This window comes from Phoca vitulina, unplaced genomic scaffold (genome assembly GCF_004348235.1).
Source record: "Phoca vitulina isolate PV1807 unplaced genomic scaffold, GSC_HSeal_1.0 scaffold4, whole genome shotgun sequence".
Lineage (NCBI taxonomy): Eukaryota > Metazoa > Chordata > Mammalia > Carnivora > Phocidae > Phoca > Phoca vitulina.
The window spans coordinates 79,678,574-79,699,769 of NW_022589707.1; the positions used below are offsets into that span (position 1 = coordinate 79,678,574).

The 21,196-nt window shown below is 35.4% G+C and overlaps 1 protein-coding gene across 2 annotated transcripts in view; it reads left to right on the forward strand.

The window, feature by feature from the left end:
* The window catches only part of KMT2E (lysine methyltransferase 2E), an 86,158-nt gene that overhangs the window by 27,934 nt on the left and 37,028 nt on the right, over positions 1-21,196 (forward strand). For both annotated transcript variants that reach the window (XM_032402333.1, XM_032402334.1), the window contains 3 exons: positions 12,933-13,047; positions 14,111-14,340; positions 17,445-17,525. In XM_032402333.1, the coding sequence (XP_032258224.1) occupies positions 12,933-13,047; positions 14,111-14,340; positions 17,445-17,525 (426 nt within the window). The remainder of the gene's footprint in view (positions 1-12,932; positions 13,048-14,110; positions 14,341-17,444; positions 17,526-21,196) is intronic.

Below are 21,196 nucleotides of genomic sequence, written 5' to 3' on the forward strand. Positions count from 1 at the left end.
GTGTGGAAAGTGTTTTACTAGAGGCTCAGGTTGCAAAGGTAAAGTATAAATTTTACCCCTACTCTTAAGGAAAGTATAAGCAGTTGGGAATTCAGAACTCTAGATCAGAGCTGTCCAAAAAGAAGTACACAGAGTCATGTGTACTTTTAAATTTTCTAGTGTCTATATTAAAAAGGTTTTAAAAAAAGGTGAAATTAGTTATGTATTTTATTTAACTGAGTATGTCCAGAGTATTATCATTTTAACATATACTCAGTATAAAAATATGAATGAGATATTTCATGTCTGTTTCTCCACCCTAAAAATATTTAAACTCTGGTGTGTATTTTATACTTTCAGCACCTCTTAATTCGAACTAGCCACATTTCAAGTGCTCAATATGTCTAGTGGCTACTGTATTGGATAAAGAAACTCTAGATAACAAAGTGGTGGAACCTCAGAGAAGAAGAAAACAGTAAAGCCTAGGCTATAGGCTAGTTATAAAAGTTGTAAAAGTGCGATCTAAGAATCTTTCTTTCTGAATAAGAAAGATAAAGATATAGCTATGAGGTAGATACTGTTATTCTTAGTTTATAGGTAAGGAAACTGAAGCCACAGTGCAGAAAAGTGGCAGAGGCAGAACTTACTAATGTGTTCATTTTAGGCCTTTTTCTGTACTATAGCTCCTTCACTAATACTACAAAGACTGATTTGTGTAACTGTTTCGACATGTGGTTCATGTATATAGTAGCTTCAGTTCTAGCAGTAGTAAATTCAGTGTAATAAATGACTGCGTATAACAAAGGTATTCTCAGGTCTTTGCTCAAGGATAAGGGATGTAAAAGAAAACCTAGACTCCATTATCATTAGACAGGAAAGTTGAGCCAGAATTCAGCTATTTATTAGAATTGTATGTTTTTTATCCTAATAGATAGAACTTACCTCCTCTGTTTCTTTTTACCTCTTCTACCTCTGGTATTCCGACTATCTGAATTCCTAAATTGGTTAAATAAAAAGATGGGAAACCCTTCTGGAGCTGGAAAGTGGGAAGATGTATAAATGAGGAATGTTAAATTTCTTCTTTCCTAGCCTTTTTAAAAAAGAAAAGCCAAACTACTTTTCTCTGGCAGTGACTGGGAATAAGATTGCTAACATTGTATTCCTTTTAATATTACTATAACTCTCTTGGTACCATTAGAAATCATTAAAATAAGCTTTTATATAATTATGTGTACTTTTAGATGAGGTGGACAGATTACTAAATGCGACATGTATAAGTTAGAGATGAGTGATTCTGGAGGAGGGCTCCTTGTGACATATATACCTGGCAGCATAGTAAATGCTCATTTGTTAACGGCGCTGAAAGGAGGTATCTAGGTTTTCAGTTTTGTTCTGCCACTGACATCCTAGTGAGCCTTTAAACATGACACCTAATTATTGTAGACTTTGGTTATTTTAATTTGAAAAAGAGGGCTTGGATTGAGGTATTAATGGGATTCTTTTTGACTGAAAATTTTTGAGATTCAGGACATTTTTACCTGTATTTTGCTATAGCATTGGATATTAAGTTATTTCAATGTCACTAGGGCCACCTGCTGACAGAGTTCATTACTTGTTGAAGTGTTTGGGTGCTTTTAGTCTGAATTTGTGTAATTGAAGATGCTGAAGCGTTTTGTGTCTAATGAAATGTTTTTAGTAGCATTTTACTTGTTCATTTTCACTGACGCTTAACATTTTCACTTATGATTTCTTTACATATAATCCACTATCAGGAAACTAATACTTTCTGTTGCTCTTAAAGTAAGTGTTGATTTGCTTATCCTAATTTGGAAGTGCTTTCACTTAAATGTGGTTTTATTTTAATATTTAAAAGCCTGTTTTACAGTACTATGCTAGCATTGTTTAGAACTGTTCTTAGAATGATGTTGAATTCCTCATTTATTTCATACTGATTTTTTTCACTTGTGATACTGAATACAAAGCTCAGTACATTCATGCAACTGTCTGTAACACAGTGTATTACAATATCTCCTAATCATTCCAGCCAAAAGGCAAATATTAGTCCCATTTTGCAAAAGAAATGCAGCTAAAGGAGATTAACAAACTTCACTAAAGCCACATAATCAATAAAAAGTAAAGTTAGTTTTGACCCAGGGTTGCTTGGCCACTTGGTCAGAAGTGGGTTTTATTAATAGATGAGTTAAATGAAGTAAAATGCCACATGAAATAAACTGAGGACAGTTGTCACGCCAAACCTCTCCATTTTAAAAAGTTTCTTGGTATGTTATTGTAATGTGTGTAATTTTCATGTATCTTTAAAAAACAAGGATAAAAGAAATTGACAAGCTTTGATCACGGATCTGAAGGAGCATATGAGAACTCTCGGAGATCTTTTATACCTATTACTGTAGCAATTAGGGAGTCAATCTATCCATGTGCCATTACTGATACCCAAGTGTGTGTTAATTGAATATTTTAACATTAAAAGGAAAATTAGAGGTTTTACCTAAAACACTGATATAAACTCATTAAAATCAAACTATATTTTGAAGGTTTATACAGGGAAGAAATTAAATTTTTGTTGAGGAAGAAGGAAATCATAAAACTCCAATTTCTGAGGAATCACAGCTTATTTAAGGCATATTTGGCAAATGATACCAAGTTTGGTAAGGTTTTAAAAACATAAGGAAGGCTGCTAGAGATTAATGGGAACTTCTTGTTGATAATGTAATTGTACTAAGAGTTATCTTTTAGTAATAAAATATTTGAAAGTCTTTTATTTCTACATTGTCATTGAAAGTAACTAAATACCACATGACTCTCACAGTGGTTAATGTGCCCAGTGTTCTGTACGTAATAAAAAATTAATGTAGGTAAATCACCAAGGTGGGTTGGTCCCATACTTAAGAATTGAAGGAACTCATTTGCAGAAATTAATAGTTGTAATATCGAGTTGCACATTTAATTATCCCTTCCTTAAATAAAGTTACGGATTTGGACTGTGGGCAACATTTGCTCATGAAGATTACTTTGAAACTAGACAGGGTACTAAGTTTTTCAGTGAAGCAAAGAACAGCAAAGGTAGGGGTGCCTGGGTAGCTCAGTCATAAAGCGTCTGCTTTCGGCTCAGGTCATGATCCTGGGGTCCTGGGATCGAGCCCCGCATCGCGCTCTCTGCTCAGCGGGAAGCCTGCTTCTCCCTCTCCCCCTGCTTGTGTTCCCTCTCTCACTGTGTCTCTCTCTGTCAAATAAATAAATAAAATCTTTAAAAAAAAAAAAAAAAGAACAGCAAAGGTAACTTATTTTTAAGTGGGGTTGGGGAAGGAGTCTTGGAGAGGTAGCACTTTTTACATGCTCTGCTTAGGATCAGGGCTTTTTCTGAACCTACTGAATCTGGGAGGATTATATACAGATTACTCAACCTCGCATTTGAAGCCCTCAGCTTTATTATGAAATGCTGCTACTCTGATCACATTTGTGCTCTGATCACCTTCCTTGGTGGAGAAACAAACCATTAGTGGCTCTGTACAGTTTTTCAGAATAAAGATCATATTCCTTAGCTAGATACCCAGGGTACTTTTTGAACTTGTAGTTGGTTGACTTATCTGCCCTCTTCTCTGGCCTCTTCTCCATACCTTTAACTCTATCTGCTCTGAATTTTAGGAGTTATTTTCTCTCTTCCCCCAGCCCCCCCCCCCCCCCCCCCCCCCCCCCCCCCCCGCCTTGCTCAGCAGGGAGTCTGCTTCACTTAGCATTATACCCTCTATGTCCATCCATGTTGTTACTCTTCATCCATTCATCTGCTGACGGACACTTGGGTTGGCTCCGTTGGTTGGCTATTAATAATGCTGCAGTAAGTAAACATGGGGGTGCATATATCTTTTTGAATTAGTGCGTTCATTTTCTTTGGGTATCCAGTAGTGGAATTACTAGATCATATGGTAATTCTGTTTTCAATTTTTTGAGCATCCACCATACTATTTTCCATAGTGGCTGCCCCGGTGTGCGTTCCCACCAACATACATGAGTGTTCCTTTTTCTGCACATCCCCACCAACACTTGTTATTTCTTGTCTTTTTGATTCGAGCCATTCTGACAGGTGTAAGGTGGTATCTCATTGTGGTTTTGATGTGTATTTCCCTCATGAGTAGTGATGTTGAGCATCTTTCCATGTATCTGTTAGCCATCTGTATGTCTTTGGAAAAATGTTATTCAGGTCCTCTGCCTGAATTGGATTATTTGGGGTTTTTTGATGTGGAGGTATATAAGCAACTCTTTCTAATCTGTGCTTCCTGAACTTCAGTGAACATAAGATTGAAGGTGCTTATTAAATTGTAGATTTCTGTGCCCAATCTTTAAAAAAATTTTATTCATTCGATTAAGCAGAGCTGTAAAAAAATTATAACATGCATTACAGGTGATTGTGATACTGGTGTTCTGTCAGTCATGCTTAGAGAAACATGATTAAATGTGTCTTGGTGTTTATCTCTCTGACTGCATGTGTGCCTTCTGGGTGGAATACCTTTTCCATCTCTCCACCTCTCTCTTTGTTGGGCTTGTAAACTTTTCATTCCTTACAATTTGGTAAATACGATTATTATTATGAAGAGCCCCTGTGCATACCTCTGATGACACTACTATAATCATTGATACACTTGTCTTCCCCATACATCAGTTTCTTGAGAAGGACCACTACTTTCACGTCTTTATTTCTTAACTTCCAGCTTCTCGGTGTTGTCGTCTTCTTTTTTTTTTAATGCCATAATTAGTTTATTTAGTAAATTGTGGTTTTACAAATTGAATTTTCTGCTAGTATGAAAAGCAGCTTAGTTGTAAATAAGGATGCCTTTTTTTTTTTTTTTAAGATTTTCTTTTTAAGCAATCTCTATACCCAATGCAGGGCTCAAACTCACCACCCTGATTACAAATGTGTGCTAAAATGTTTATTGAGTGAATTAAAACTATATTATTATAAGTTCCTTGAAGACAGGGACAGTGTCTTATCTTTGTCACTGGCAAGCACCAGGCCCTCAATATTTGTTTAATCTTTGCTAGTCAAACTGAGATCTGTGGATGTAGTCCCCAGGGGCTCTGTGAACCCTATGAAGTTTTAATTTTTTTTGCCATTTTCCTTTTGAGCTAGGAAAAAAGTTTAAGTCTGTTTAAAGTGATTTTGGATGACCACCACTTTATGCTGAATACTGCTATGAGATTTCAACGCAAATGCTTATTTGTGTTTGATGCTGTTGGCATACAGATCACCTAAAGACCTAGTTTAGGGATTCCTGGGTGGCTCAGTCGTCAAGCGTCTGCCTTCGATTCAAGTCATGATCCCAGCGTCCTGGGATCCAGCCCCACATCAGGCTCCCTGCTCCGCGGGAAGCCTGCTTCTCCCTCTCCCACTCCCCCTGCTTGTGTTCCCTCTCTCGCTGTGTCTCTCTCTGTCAAATAAATAAATAAAATCTTAAAAAAAAAAAAAAAAAAGACCTAGTTTAACATAATGTTTCTCTAAATCCAAATCTACAAAGAAAAATCCCCCCTCCCTCTATGGCAGGGTTTTGTGCGTTACTTAATTTTGACCAACAGCTAACTAAGCAAACACTATTCTGAAGTCTGACCTCTTCATACTCCTTGAAGACTCCCCATGCAATTTTTCCTCTTTTTGCATATGTATGGGATATTGTCTTTCTCCATCTTACTGTTTTAAAAAATTTTTTTTTCAATACAAGATATATACTTGGTATAAATTTCAAATGTTTAAAGACGTTTCAGAAATATTCTTACTTTTAATGAAACCTCATAATGTTTATTCCTTATCCTTCCTGTTACTCAAGTAGATACGTCCTTCTCTTGAATTCCCTTGATCCTGGAGCCTTGAACTTTGAACTTTTGCCAACTTCTCCGAGGAGGTCTCCCTAGGTTCAACTAAACATTCAGATTTACAAGACTGTCATAGGCCCTACTTGGCACTAGTCTACATGGTCTACAGGACAGGAGCCACAGTTTATCAGAGGTTAGCATCAGTCGTTCGTGTCTATATGAGACCATGTAGGTGTACAGTCAGCCATCCAGAAACTATTTTCTTTGGCTTCTCAGGTGACTGGTCAGGTAAAAGGAGACAAGGTCCATTTTGGGAGGATGAGAGTCCTGACTTACTCTTACGCCCTTCAGAGCCAGGATTTCTTGTAACAAGCATAGGCAGAGTTTCCAGGTTCCCTGCAAGGGACATGCCAGTTAGAAGAGTCACTGTATCTTTGGGAAGTTCAAATCTGTGGCATTCTCATCAAATATTTATAGTTTTCTCAGTCTAGACACAACTTACTTACCAATCAAGAGTCATTTTAATTTGCCGAGCAATATAGTAAATTACTTTATCAGGTTTTAGGGTAAAAGGTAGAAAGTTGACTAAAGACCAAAATCTCACACAGCGGAGGAAAGAGTTTTGTTAAGCATTTGCCCATACTTTTCTTACGTCATTATCCTATTTTTGCCTTGTGTAGTGGTTTTTGTGTACCTGTCTTTTTGCTAACCCTGCCGTTCCTCCCAAGATCAGAAACTCTTAGAGTGATAGGAGTATGTTTTATATTTCTTTATCCTGTCTTTACCTTAACCACATAGTGAATACTATCATAGAACTATTCATTGAATTACAGTTTGTATGCTCCTTTGACTGTAAGGTAAATCCACCAAAAAACTTAGAAAAAATTTTATGACTGGGATTTATCATAGATGGAAACAAAGTATAGGAATAAACTTTCTGGGTGAAGTGATATAAACAGTGGTGTCCTCCAGCATGACTAGGGTTGCTCTTATTTTAATGTGTATATGACTTCTTTAGGATAGGGACTGCATAATGATGTGTCCAGATTCATTCTTTTATATATTGAAAGCATATGTTAGTGGTGATAACATACAAATTTGAGAATACTGTAAGTCAGCAGAAATGGCATATGTTTCTCTATGGACAAGGACAGAAATACTAAGATAAGGTGATTTTTTGACTTTGGTATAAGAATCCAGAAAATGATGAGCATCATGAGATCATCATCACTTTCTACAGAGTATATTATATTCATGGCTGGAGTACCCTGCCTTTCTGTCTGCCACATCTTATTGAAGAAATAAATGGATCTGAAGAAAGATAAATGATCACCAGGGCTTAAGGGGCTGTGTTATAAAGATGGTTAATAAGGAGTGCCTTGCTGGCTTGGTTGGTAGAGCACGCGATTCTTGATGTCAGGGTCATGAGTTCAAGCCCCACTTAAAAGTGTAGAGATTACTTGAAAAAAAATTTTTTTTAAAGATGGTTTGTAAGATTGAGACCTATATGTTGAGAGAGAGAGAGCGAGCGCACAAGCAGGGGGAGAAGCAGAGGGAGAGGGAGAAGCAGCCTTCCCACTGAGCTGGTGCTTGATGTGGGGCTCAATCCCAGGACCTGGAGATCATGACCTGAGCTGAAGGCAGACGCTTAACCAACCGAGCCACTCAGGCACCCCCCAAAAATAATTTTAAACATTTAAAAAATCTCTGCTGCCAATGGTAGAGATTTCCTTGCTTACTTAGCTTTTGTGTCAAAATTATAAATGATTTAAGCAGTGACTGGAACTAGAATTAGAACATTAATCCCATTCTGTTTTTCCACCATTTTCTATTTCTTATTTTTTTGGTAGTAAATAACTGTTATTACAGTAATAGATCCTTGCCTCTTGGAGCTTATCATGTTATTAAAAAAGACAAGGAAGGTAAGTATAGAAAAGTGATGTATGTATATCGCTGTGTGTCCCTGTTAGATTAATGATGCATATATATACAGTGTAGCAGTAAAATCTATTTTATGTCACTGAGTAATATTCTGAATCGCTGACCTAGAATTTTAAAACCTTATTATATGAACATTACAGATTCATGATTACGGATTACATTTCTTGATGTAAAGTTTAGTCTTTTATTATGTGAAGAATCATGTATTTATGGATTCAACTTTAAGAAAATATATTTTAAAAATCTGCTTTACAAAGGGATTACCAAGGAACCATTTTATTTCTTTTTTCTTTTTTTTTAAAGATTTTATTTATTTATTTGACAGAGAGAGACACAGCGAGAGAGGGAACACAAGCAGGGGGAATGGGAGAGGGAGAAGCAGGCTTTCCACCGAGCAGGGAGCCCGATGTGGGGCTCGATCCCAGGACCCTGAGATCACGACCTGAGCCAAAGGCAGACGCTTAATGGCTGAGCCACCCAGGCGCCCCAGGAACCATTTTATTTCAAGGCACTTATTTCAATATAATTTTGAGAGTTATGGGAGTATACTTTTTTCTTTTTCAAGATTTTATTCATTTGAGACACAGAGATAGAGAGCATGAGTAGGGAGAGAGGCAGAGGGAGAGGGAGAAGCAGGCTCCCCGCTGAGACAGGAGCCCGATGTGGGGCTCGATCCCAGGACCCTGGGATCATGACCTGAGCCGAAGGCAGACGCTTAACCATCTGAGCCACCCAGGCGCCCTGGGAGTATACTTTTAAGAAAGATTAAACTTTAAAAGGACTTAGCACATATTTAGTGCTCAGTCCTGAACTACAGTGCTGAACTACTGTGGAGTTAAGGTTTTAAAATAATTGAAAAGCAATTTCAGACTGAATAGTTACACCTGAGAGACATTTCTGAAGAAATAAGTAGCGTTGCATATCTGCATAATGTATTATAGTTGAGAAAATGCATCTTCATATCCTTTGTATCATTTGAGTTTCATCCATATTGCTGGGAAGAAGGTGAAGGGGGTATATTAATCCCCACATTACAAATAAAAAGTTCAACTTTAGAAAGGTGACTACTCAGCTGTACCCATTGAATGGCCAACCTTAGACACTTATGTCCCAATTCCATGCTTTTTAAAAACGTTTTAATTAATTGATTGATTAAAGTAATCTCTACACCCCACATGGGGCTCAGACTTACAATCCTGAGATGAAGAGTTGAATGCTCTTCTGACTAAGCCAGTCGGGCACCCCCATGTTCTTTTTGAGAGAGAAAACTCTAACTTGTTAATTTTGATGGCGTTTGGAAGAAAGGAATAATAAATCCATGTGATAAGATGGTTGATAGCATACAAAAATATTACATGAAAGGTAATAAATTAATGCAGTAATTAAGTGCTATAGGAATCCATAGGATTTATAAAAATTTTGATGAGTTGAAGCAGTTAGGAAAGTACTCCTTGAGCATGTGAAGTAAGCTTTAAGAAATGTGTTGAAATCAAGAAGGGTTGAATTTCCACAGATAGAGGCTTAGAAATAGAAATGCCCAGGATATCTTCCTGAATTTGGGAGGAAAGGAAATATATATGCCTTTCTTAGAGGTATACCTGTATACCATTCTTACAGGTACCTATTGAACAAAGGATATTAAATGTAAGAAAAAAGGTTGGGGAACTTAAACTTTTTAGTAAGGAAGTACAAAAATATATACAATAGTAGGGAGAACAGTGTAATAATCCCAAGTTGGTATTACTCAGCTTCAGTAGTATTCAAAGTTTTACCAATCTTGTTTCATCTATCTTACAGTTTTATTGAAATATTTTAAGGCAAATCCCCACATCATTTTACCTGTTTTGTTCAGTATATATCACTTACAGATAAGGATTTTTTAAAACCACAATACTATTATTTCACATGACAAAATTAACACTTTCTTAATATAAAATACCAAATTCATCTTCAGATTTCCCTTAGTTGTCTCAAAACTGTCTTTTTGTAATTGGTGTATTCAAATTGGCATCCAGACAAAATCCACACACTGTATTTGATTGAAATATCTTTGAATCTCTTTTCATCTGCAGCAGCCTTTTAAATTTGTTTTCCCTCATACCATATACTGGTAAAAAACTGTGTCTCTTGGTCTATAGAAGTTTTAACGTTCTGGATTTGGCCTGTTGCTTCCTTTTGCCATCATGTATTAATCTACTTACCCCCATGTTTCTATAAACTGGTATGTAGACCTAGAGATGTGATTAGCTTCAGATTTGTTTTTTTCCCTCTCATTTTCCTTCCTTTTTCTTTTCAGCAGGACACTTTAAATGTGGGACCTTGCACTTTCTGTTGCTTAGTACTAGAGGGGCACATAAAACTTGATTGTCTAACTTTCAATGATGATAAAAAGATCAACAGGTTCAGGTGTTGTCAGCCTTATCTATCCATCAACTTTCAACCTTTCAAGGTTTTAGCATCCATTGGCTATCTGTTGCCTAAATCCATCATCTCTAGAGGGTTGAAAATTTGTGATTTTTCTACTTTGATCGTTCCTTCTGCATTTATTAGCTATTAGGGAACTTCCAAAAGAAGCAGTCAGTATCTGAGTGTTGGCTTAGTCAACAAGAGAGCATATTTCTTTTTTAAGAGACCATATTTTTTAATTTGATTTTAGAGCCAAGTTGCATATTAGAAACTCTCTTTATGCATTTCATGTCTTCAATTTGTGGGAAAAAGAATTCAGAGTTTTGAAAAAGAGAGTTCATCTACAAATTCTGTTTTGACTATTTGGCCATACCTTATTGCATGTATCTACCTATATTTATTTTTTAAAGATTCATTTATTTATTTTAGAGCATGTGCAAACAGGGGTAGGGCAAGGGAGAGGGAAAGAAGCAGACTACTTGCTGAGCTCAGAGCCAGATGCAGGGCTCCATCTCATGACCCTGAGATCATGACCTGAGACAAAACCAAGAGTTGGACGCTCAACTGACTGAGCCACCCAGGCACCCCACTTATTGCTCATATATTACGAATATTTTAATTACGTGTTATTTTTTTAACACTTTGAATTCTCAGATTGGAGAGTGATTATCTTTTGGGAAGTTTCCCATGGATAGAGAGTATCTTTTTGATAGTGATCATTGTTTCAGTGATTTAAGAACACATACAAAGCTGGGGTGCCTGGGTGGCTCAGTTGGTTAAGCACCTGACTCTTGATTTCAGCTCAGGTCATGATCTCAGGGTTGTGGGATCGAGCCCCACATCAGGCTCTGCACTCAGCATGGAGTCTGCTTGGAATTCTTTCTCTCTCTCAGCCTCTGCCCCTCCCCATGCTCTCTCTCTCAAAATAAATAAAATCTTAAAAAAAAAAAACAAAAAACACATACAAAGCCATATATGAATGAGTACAAATAAGTATCCTGCTATTTGAAAAGTGACATGAAAATTATGTAGGTAAAATCTTATCCATAGGATGAACAAAGTACCATGATTTATGTTTTGATAAAATTTTTTATAGGAGTATTATGCTAATGTAGTTTCTTTATTGATAAATGTTATATCTGCATATTGGCGTGTGTGTGTGTGTATGCTAAACAGTACTGTAGCAACTGTTTACATAAAAATTTGTTATTGCATATTATCCCTTTAGCCTGGACATTAGAATTTTTTTAAAGCTTTATGAAAGATTTTGAGGGACACTCCTATGACCTCAATGTAGTGATTTTTGTTACTGTGAGTTCCTGCCAAGGTGTTATCCATATGTAAATATGGTAGGTTTGCTTGCATTTAATCATTTTTTTGATTGGATATTTAAATGATTTCTCCTTGTATATATTGTTTTATGAATAGTAAGTATTACAATAAATATCTCAAATCTGCAGGTTTTTATCTAGTGGGAATTAACTTTCTAAGGATAAATTCCCAAAAATGGAGTTACTAGATCAAAGGATGTTTGACTTTTGGTATTGTCACAAAGTTGTTTTCATGTTTCCCATGTTATGGAAATGCAGAGCTTTGAGGATATTTAGCACCATAGGACTTTTAAAGAATATTTTTAAAGACATACGTTGTTGTATTACTTTTTAAAAAAAATTCTATCTTATAGGGGTTCCTGGGTGGTTCAGTCGTTAAGCATCTAAAGCTTAGGTCATGATCCCAGGGTCCTGGGATCGAGCCCCGCATCGGGCTCCCTGCTCTGCGGGAGGCCTGCTTCTCCCTCTCCCACTCCCCCTGCTTGTGTTCCCCTCTCTCTGGCTGTGTCTCTCTCTGTCAGATAAATAAAATCTTTAAAAAAAATAAATTCTATCTTATAGTTCAGGAAAAATCCTTAAAATATATCAGCGAAATTTTTTAAAACTGTTAACCTTCTTTTTAAAATTACTTTTAGTGTAAGCAGCAGCATTAGAAATGAGGATCTTGATAAAGAATTTCTGCTTTCTTTCACTGCCAAATTGTCAGTGGTGCAGCTTTAATTTGAATCATAAGGTTATGCATTTGTGAGTTATTTACATGCTTGAACTTAACTGCTTTTGTGCTGTAAGTTTTTTATGTGTAACCATTAACTACTCCAAAATACCAAAGTTTTTGCCACACTTTTTAGTAGCATATTCAGAGTTTGATCTACATCTTTAAGTGTGAGTCTGTTTTGACCAAAATACCTCCATGTTGCCTTAACTTACTCCACCACTGGCTGCTGCTTATATTTTTTCATAAGCAAACCTTGGTTCATTGTGAGGTTTCCTATTTCTTAACTTTAATATTTTCCAAGGCTTCGTTACATCTTGGCATACTAACGCATACATACAGTTTTGAACATTGAAATGTATACTTCACATTGACATTGGGGTCCATGTGGATTCAGTGTGTTCTTCGTCCTGTTTAAATTATTTCTGCCACTTTTCTCCTCCCCTGTGTGTAGTGTCTCCAGTGCCACTGAGTATATTAAATAATGTTTAATTTCTAGTAATTTTTCCTAACGAGAGGGAAACTGTATTTGGACTTGGAGGTGAGACATTTATTTTACTTAAAAATTTTGTTGTTAGGACACAGAATCTAGATAGGATATATATGATATATCTTGTCCACAAGGTGTCTACCTACTATAAAAAGACATTTGTATAGACGATGAAATAAATGCTTATAATTTTAAATGGATGAACAGAACAAAATGAGTGGAATTCTCTTTAATGCAACTTTTTCCCCTCCAGACCAGAATCTGTAGAAGCTAGCCCCGTGGTAGTTGAGAAATCCAACAGTTATCCCCACCAGTTATATACCAGCAGCTCGCATCATTCACACAGTTACATCGGTTTGCCCTATGCGGTAAGTGTCCAGCATTTCTCTGGAAGGGTATTTTTTATATCTAGAAGTTGAAAGTAGATGTTTGTGGTATTATGCCTAAAACAATATTTAAAAAACAATACTTGGTTTATATTATCTAAATAATTAGGTATGTAATTTATAGTTTAATTTTTCATTGCTCAAACTATATTTACTCGAGGGATTAAAATTTTAGAAGAGGCATTCTCTAGAAGTTTCATTATTGTTATTATGCATTTTATGCTATTAGTAGTTTGGTGTTATAATTCTTTACCTTCTCTGTAAAAAATCATAGGCTTGTATTTACTATCTACTGTTGATTCTAAATTATATAATAATTTATATAGTAAATTATATAATTGCCACTTACTGAGCACTTATGTGCCAGACTTTAAACATTTTTACATATATTATCTCATTTAATCTTCAAAACCAACCTCATGAGATGGGCATAATTTTCATCCCCATTTCATAGCTGAAAAAGTGAAGGTTTATCTAAATTAACTCATTCACTGTTACATAGCTAATAAGGGGCACAAGTTAGATTGAAACAGTTATAGAACCGGACACATTTGTGATACTATCCAAGTACAGTTTTGAGGGATTTTTACCACTGGGACCAGAGTAAAAACCAAATTTTTAAAAATCTTCTGTTACATACTTTATAGTGATAATGTCTTTATTAGTTGTTTTTGTTATTCTTTAGTCACCATGTTCCTGAGGTTTTTTTTTTTTTTTTTTTAAGCCTATCTTCACATCTTTACCTGCTTCTGTCTTGAAGGCGGAGCTCTTTGACCATAGGACTTTGAGGATGTCTTTTGATTAAGGAGATGAGGGCGTGGAGTTTGAGGGAAGTCACTGTGTGGGTGACTGAGGTTGTAGATAGACATTCTCACTTACTAGTATGGTTTAATACCTAGCTTTACCAAGTAATTATTTTAAAGGTATTAGGGAAGAAATGGGCCAATTTCATATTTCTTGAATATTCAGATTAAGGATTGACTTTTATTTAAGTTCATATTGTTGTTGAAATTATATTGTGCTGTATTTGTGTTCAATTATCCAGGACCATAATTATGGTGCTCGTCCTCCTCCAACACCTCCGGCTTCCCCTCCTCCATCAGTTCTTATTAGCAAAAATGAAGTAGGCATATTTACCACTCCTAATTTTGATGAAACTTCCAGTGCTACTACAATCAGCACATCTGAGGATGGAAGTTATGGTACTGATGTAACCAGGTGCATATGTGGTTTTACACATGATGATGGATACATGATCTGTTGTGACAAATGCAGGTAAAATATTTTACATTGTTAGTTTCCTTTTCTTGAATGCTGCTAACCTTTGATTGTTAATCTTGGAAAAGATAAAGTCACTTTTATAGGAATTGATGAATGCATTTCTTTGGATGCATTGCTACTATCAATGCAGTGTGTTTTGCTAGAAAAATCCCCCATGGGAAAGAAGCTCTGTTAGAGTTTATTAGAAATCCTCATTGTTAACTGAGTAATAGGCAATCAGTTCTGAACTTTATTCATACAGGATCCCATCTCTCTTTTTGCTCGTTCAGTAATAATACAACTACATATAGAGGTAGACAAGATAGAAAAATTAGCCCTCTGAATTTCCTTTGGAATTATTTGTGCTGTACAGTCAGCTGATTTTCCAGTTTGGGGGAATTATACATTTTGATTGATGTTTGTTTGACCTGACTCTCTCACCTCCTTTTGACTTGAACCTTGCAGCACTCTGGAGTCTCCTTGAACCAGAACCACAGTCTCCCCTCCCCCAACCCTGGTTCAACCAACAAGAAAGGCCTCCTCCCCTAGAGAAGGTGTGATTGGGACAGAAAGTGGGGTTTTGTTTTCGTTTTTTGGTTTTTGGGTTTTTTTTGGGGGGGAGGGAGTTGGGGAGGATGGAGAGGGAACTGTAGGATTTCAGCCTGAAAGTTAATGAGTCCATCCCCTGCACAAGAGTGGATAGCAGAGAGGATTTAAGCAGTACTGTAGGGGGGTAAGAAATTTTGGTGGCTTTACACAATTTCCTAGGTCAGATCTTTGTGGCATAGCTTCATTATTTGATTTGAAATAGAATAGGATATACCCATATTTGAGTGTGAATGTAAAAATACATCTTAGAGCCAAATATAAATTACTTTGCATTATTTGTAGTATTGTTCCCATCTATTACATGATTAGGAGTTGGATGTTATTGATATAAACATGCATGTAGGGTTATATTTCAAAAAGTTGATTTACCTTTGCCAAAAAAGAGGGAAATTAGTCTTAATTGGAAAGTGAAATTTGATATTTTTATGTAAAGATATGATATTTTGAGTTAATTTTAATAAAAATATATTGTGGTGGGGCGCCTGGGTGGCTCAGTCGTTAAGCGTCTGCCTTCGGCTCAGGTCATGATCCCGGAGTCCTGGGATCGAGCCCCACATCGGGCTCCCTGCTCAGTGGGGAGTCTGCTTCTCCTTCTCCCTCTGTCTACCACTCTGCCTACTTGTGCTCTCTCTCTCTGTCAAATAAATAAATAAATAAATAAATAAATAAATAAAATATATTGTGGTATCTTTTAAAATTTAAAAATACTCATTACCTGTGACACATATCATTACTATGAACAGTCACCTCAGTACATTTATTCAGAAGGTAAATTTAAAAACTAAAAAAAAAAAACTAAAAGTAATAACTTGTTTTCTTCATTTTTTAAAAATAACTAGTTAGAAAATCTCAATTCATATTTTAACTGATCATATAATACAGCTTTCTCTTAGCTGATCTTGTCTAATGTGATAAATTACATACCATTCGGCAGTGTTTTCATTTTAAAGCAGTGTTTTCTTTCGATTTCATTACAATGATCTAGATATAATATAAAATTATCTCAATTAGAAAATAGTGAAATAGTCCTTAGGATTTATACCTAACTGCAAATTCTTGAAGGACCAGTTCAGTTTTTGGATTGTTCAAGGTATTTGCTTCTCAGTGACTGCTCTCTGTTATGAATCTGTTTTTTGTTGTTCTATTTTTCTACTGCTTAATCTGTAGTGTACTTGCAAGGCTTTACCTTTATTCCTCTCTTCTTGGTCTGTATTTCCTCTATGTCTGTCCGTGTGCCTACTGCCTATACTCCTATCTTTCCAGTTTGACATCTAGAGCTCAGATCATTTATTCACTTTCTAGTTTTGTTTCTTCTGTTGTCTGCATGACATTATTACTTACCCCCCAAATTTAATTTAGTTTGTTATTCTAACCCGCCTTGTCAGGTACTGTGCTTTTCTTTCTTTTTCCTCCACATCTTATATTCTGTTACCTTCCACTTCTTACCAGTTCTTTTCCCAACAGTCTCAGTTTAGAAGTGAAGAGCATATGATAGTTAACTCAGTAGGGATATATTTGAAATGGCTAATTATTATGTAAAGAGTAATTAAGACTATTTTTAGGAACAGCATATATATATATCTATATCATATATTTTAGGAACAGGCATATTTATATATCAGCTTTGGACCAATTAGAGTCTTGGCAACAAAGGTCAATAATAGTAAAAATTGAGAGATTGCCTCAAGCTAATCCATGTATTCCATAAAAATAATTTGAAGACAGAATAGGTTTAATCCCTGTCCTCATGGAATGTATCTTGGATTCTTTAACTTTGTCTTCTCTGCTGCATTCTAGTTCTGTCTTTCTTTAACTGAGGTTAGGAATGTTGGAAAATCCTCTTAGTTGGTTTTTCTACTTTGAGTTTCTTAACTTCTTTGAATTAACTGTATACCATCAAAGCACTTCTAGTTTCACCTGGTGCCCATTAGAGGAAATTTATACACATCCTGATATTCCAAGTCCTATATAATCTGACTGCACTTTACTAATCCAGTTCTACCCCCCTGTATTTCTCAGAATGAAAATCCCCCTCATATAGATTAACTGACTTCTGGCTGTTGTGCCTCATACCTATCTACTTGAGAAAATGGTGCTATAATGACATCTTTTTTTTCTAATCTCCCAAATGAGGTTTTATTCAAGTCCATTATTCTCCAGGGTGCTTTTCCCATTAACTTCAAATAGTATGGACATCTTCACGTTGTGGCTTTTGATAATATTTGTAATGTATACCTTTCACATTTGAAAGTTATATTTGCTTTAGAAATATATATATATATATACATATATATACATATATATATATAAAATGTCCTATATTTGTCCTCTTGTCTTTGCATCTCAAAGTTTTATCTCCCCAAGGACATATTTCTATGAATTCCTCACAGCACCTTTTACGGTGCTAAACTCAAAGTGGGCGCTTACTAAGTGATAGTTAAATAGAATATCAAATCTTAAATTAAGGTTGATTCTATTAATATTTTATATGTTCTGCTTTTTTCTTTAAGCGTTTGGCAACATATTGACTGCATGGGGATTGACAGGCAGCATATTCCTGATACATATTTATGTGAACGTTGTCAGCCAAGGTAAGTTGTGCGTACTTGTAAGATTGCCAGTAAATTTACTGAAGTAATCTTCAGTTAATAGAAGTTTATGTATGAAATCTGGATTAAACAATTAATGGATTACTGTGTTTCATCAATTCTAAGGTACACTTTTTATTTTTATGTTTATTATTTTTTTTGTATTCTGACATCTCTAAAATCAGGAAGAATCATTCCATTGATAATATGTCATGGCTTACTTTGTAGATTTTTTTTCTTTACTTTAATAATGCATAGAATAATAGTGCATCTTCTAAGTGATGGCATCTTTTTTCACTGGAGTGCACTATGTTAAAGAGTTATTAGATCCATGTATTCCATAAAAAATAATCATTCCACCACCCTGCTTCAACAATTTTCAACAATCTTTTTCATTTATACTGTCATATATTTCTTCTCCCTTTCATATATTTTAATGGGAGTCTCATATATTATTTCATTCACATGTATCCCTATGTATTTCAGTATATATATATTTATGTGTATTTCAATATATATCTGTAAAAGAATTTTTAAAAAACCAACCCCAAAGCCATTATTATACATGCAATAAAATGTATTACCATCCAGCCACTGTTAAAATACTGATTGGTTGATATACACCTGTCTCTTAAGACTTTGGTAATATAAACCACCTTCCATTACCCCACCCACTCCGGTCTCCTTTGCAGTGTGTTTAAGGAACTGAATTGTTTATCCTGATTTGTTTGTTGATTGCATTATCATGATATAACCAGTGTCTATATCATTTGTATTTCTGTAAATAAATGTGTGATCAGATTATAAGTTAAATTTTTTTTGGTGGGGGGTAGTGTTTCACAGACTGTGTTCTATCAGGTAACACATAATATCTGGTTGTCTGACTTGATCTTAGCCAAAAGGCCGAGAAGCGATTGGTTGTCTCTATGATAGGACACGTTGATAGTCCTTATTTAGAACCATTAATTTATTAGGGGTTGCAAGTTAGTGCCATGTTAATCTTACTGCTTTTAACTTATTAGCTGGAATATTTCTATAGAAACAAACTTCCCCATATTAACTGTTTAGTTCTCTTAAGGAATACAGTTGACCCTTGAACAGCATAGTTATGATCTGTGCTAGTCCACTTTAAATGTGGATTTTTTTCTTTTTTCTTTTTAATGTGAATTTTTTTTCAATACAGTACTGTAAATGTATTTTTATGACTTCCTTAGTTACATTTTCTTTTCTCTGGTGCACTTTACTGCAAGAATGGAATATATAATGCGTATATCAAATACGTGTTAACTGTTTATGTTATCAGTAGGCTGACAGTAGTAGGCTTTTAGTAGTTTAAGTTTTTGGAAAGTCAGAAGTTATATGTGGATTTTTGATTGCACAGGGGTTGGTTCCCCTAATTCTTCATGTTGTTCAAGAGTCAACTGTATTTTGGTAAGGAAAGGCAGGATAAATGCTTGTTGATTCTTACCCTTTATTTACTAGTGTTCAGAATACTAAAAAGTAATTTAAGTATCATTATGAACTCAGGGATTTAAACATCTTGGATATCAGTCCATTGCAGTTACTGTCTTTATTGATACTCAAATTTTGTCCAGTTTTGGTCATTGGGAACTTCATCAAGTTGGCTCTTGAGCCCTTACGACAGTATCCTAGTGGTACTTGATAGGTTTTTGTGCTTTCTGGTATAACAAGATATCTCGAGCTTATTTTATACTCCTGAGAATTGGTTTTCAGTTCTAGAATCTGAGAGCTAGTCATGCTCTTTCCTACTGGATTGGTCACTGTTCCTAGTTCTTTGTCTTTTTAGACAAAGCTAGGAAATACGTTTTGTGTGTTTATTTTTAAGATAAAGTACATGAGTTTATACAGATAATTGCAATTTAAATTTAGGAATACAAGGTTTTCATTTAACCATTTCTGTATTCCATTTATATCTCCTAGTTCCCAGCAACAAAGACAATAATGTAATTAGAATTTCACCAACTACTCAGTTGCTTCATTTCACGGAAAAATACAATAGTCTCAGAGTAACAATACCAACACTAGCACCAATCATATGATTATGTAAAACACTTTATTTTATGTATGTATGTATGTATGTATTTAAAAAGTAAACTCTACACCCAACTTGGGGCTCAAATTCACAACCCTGAGATCAAGAGTCTCATGTTCTCCCGTCTGAGCCAGCCAGGGGCCCCTGTGTAAAAGAGTTTAGAACTTTTTTCCTTCAGATATGTTCCACAAGGAAGGTATAGTTAACTGTGTTTAAAGTCCCTTAAAAGGATTTCATTGTGTGATTATAACACCAGCTGGATACATACTATGTTGATGAGGTTATTTTATTTTTTATTTTTTAAAATAAAACTTTTTGAGTTAATTGTAGATTCACATACAGTTATGAAATAATACAGAGATTCTCTGTATCCTTTACCCAGTTCAGCCCTGTGGTAACATGTTGCAGAACTATTAATACAATATTACAACCAGGATATTGACATTGATACAGTCAAGAAACAAAACATTTCCATGGGGAGGATCCCTAATGTTGCTTTTTACATCCACACCACCTCCCACCTCTCCCACCCTTCACATCCCTGACCTTTGGCAACTCCATTGCTGTAATCTGTAATCCATGGCTATGATTTTGTCATTTCAAGAACGTTATATAAATGGAATTATACAGTATGTGACCTTTAAAAGGACTGGCTTTTTTTTACTCAGCATCATTCTCTGGAGAGCCAGCCATTTGTTGCATATACCAATATTTTGTTATTTTTATTGCTGAGTAGTGTTCTGTGACATATGTGTACAGTTTGTTTAACCATTCACCCATTGAAGGACATTTGGGTCTTTTCCACTTTTGGGCTATTACAGATAAAGTTGCTGTAAACATTTGTGTACAGGTTTTGGTGTGAATGTAAGTTTGTTTTCTCTGGGATGAATGCCTAAGAGTGCAAATTGTTCAGTCACATGGTAGTGGCATGTTTAGTTTTATAAGAAATTGTCCAAATATTTTGCAGATCAGTTGTACCATTTTACATTCCTATCAGAAATGTTTGAGTAATCTAGTTATTTTTTATTTTTAGGATTGCTTCTTATACTTTATTTTTATAATTATATACTTAATGTGATTATGTCCTTCCACCCCTGAAGTAAGATAAAAAATGTATTATTCTTTCCATTGTTTGTTTCCTTATTAGAAACAGATATGTACATACATATTTATATTCCTTTCCTTACTTAGGTAAGTGATAGTATATTACAGTTTTTCCCACATTTCCTTTTTTCTCTTAAAAATAATGTGCTGAAGGGGCGCCTTGATGGCTCAGTCCTTAAGTGTCTGCCTTTGGCTCGGGTCATGATCCTGGGGTCCTGGGATTGAGCCCCACGTCGGGCTCCCTGCTCGGCGGGGAGCCTGCTTCTCCCTCTCCCACTACCCCTGCTTGTGTTCCTGCTCTCTCTATCTCTCTCTGTCAAATAAATAAATAAAATCTTAAAAAATAATAATAATAAAAATAATGTGCTGAAGATCACTTTATAGTAGTATATAGAGATTGATTCATTTCTTTCCATCCCTTCAAGATGCTCCATCTTTTTCATGAAATAGCATTCTTTTTTAACAGACTTTTTTGCTTTAAATATTTAATTTGAAAAAATACTAGTTTCCTAAGTAA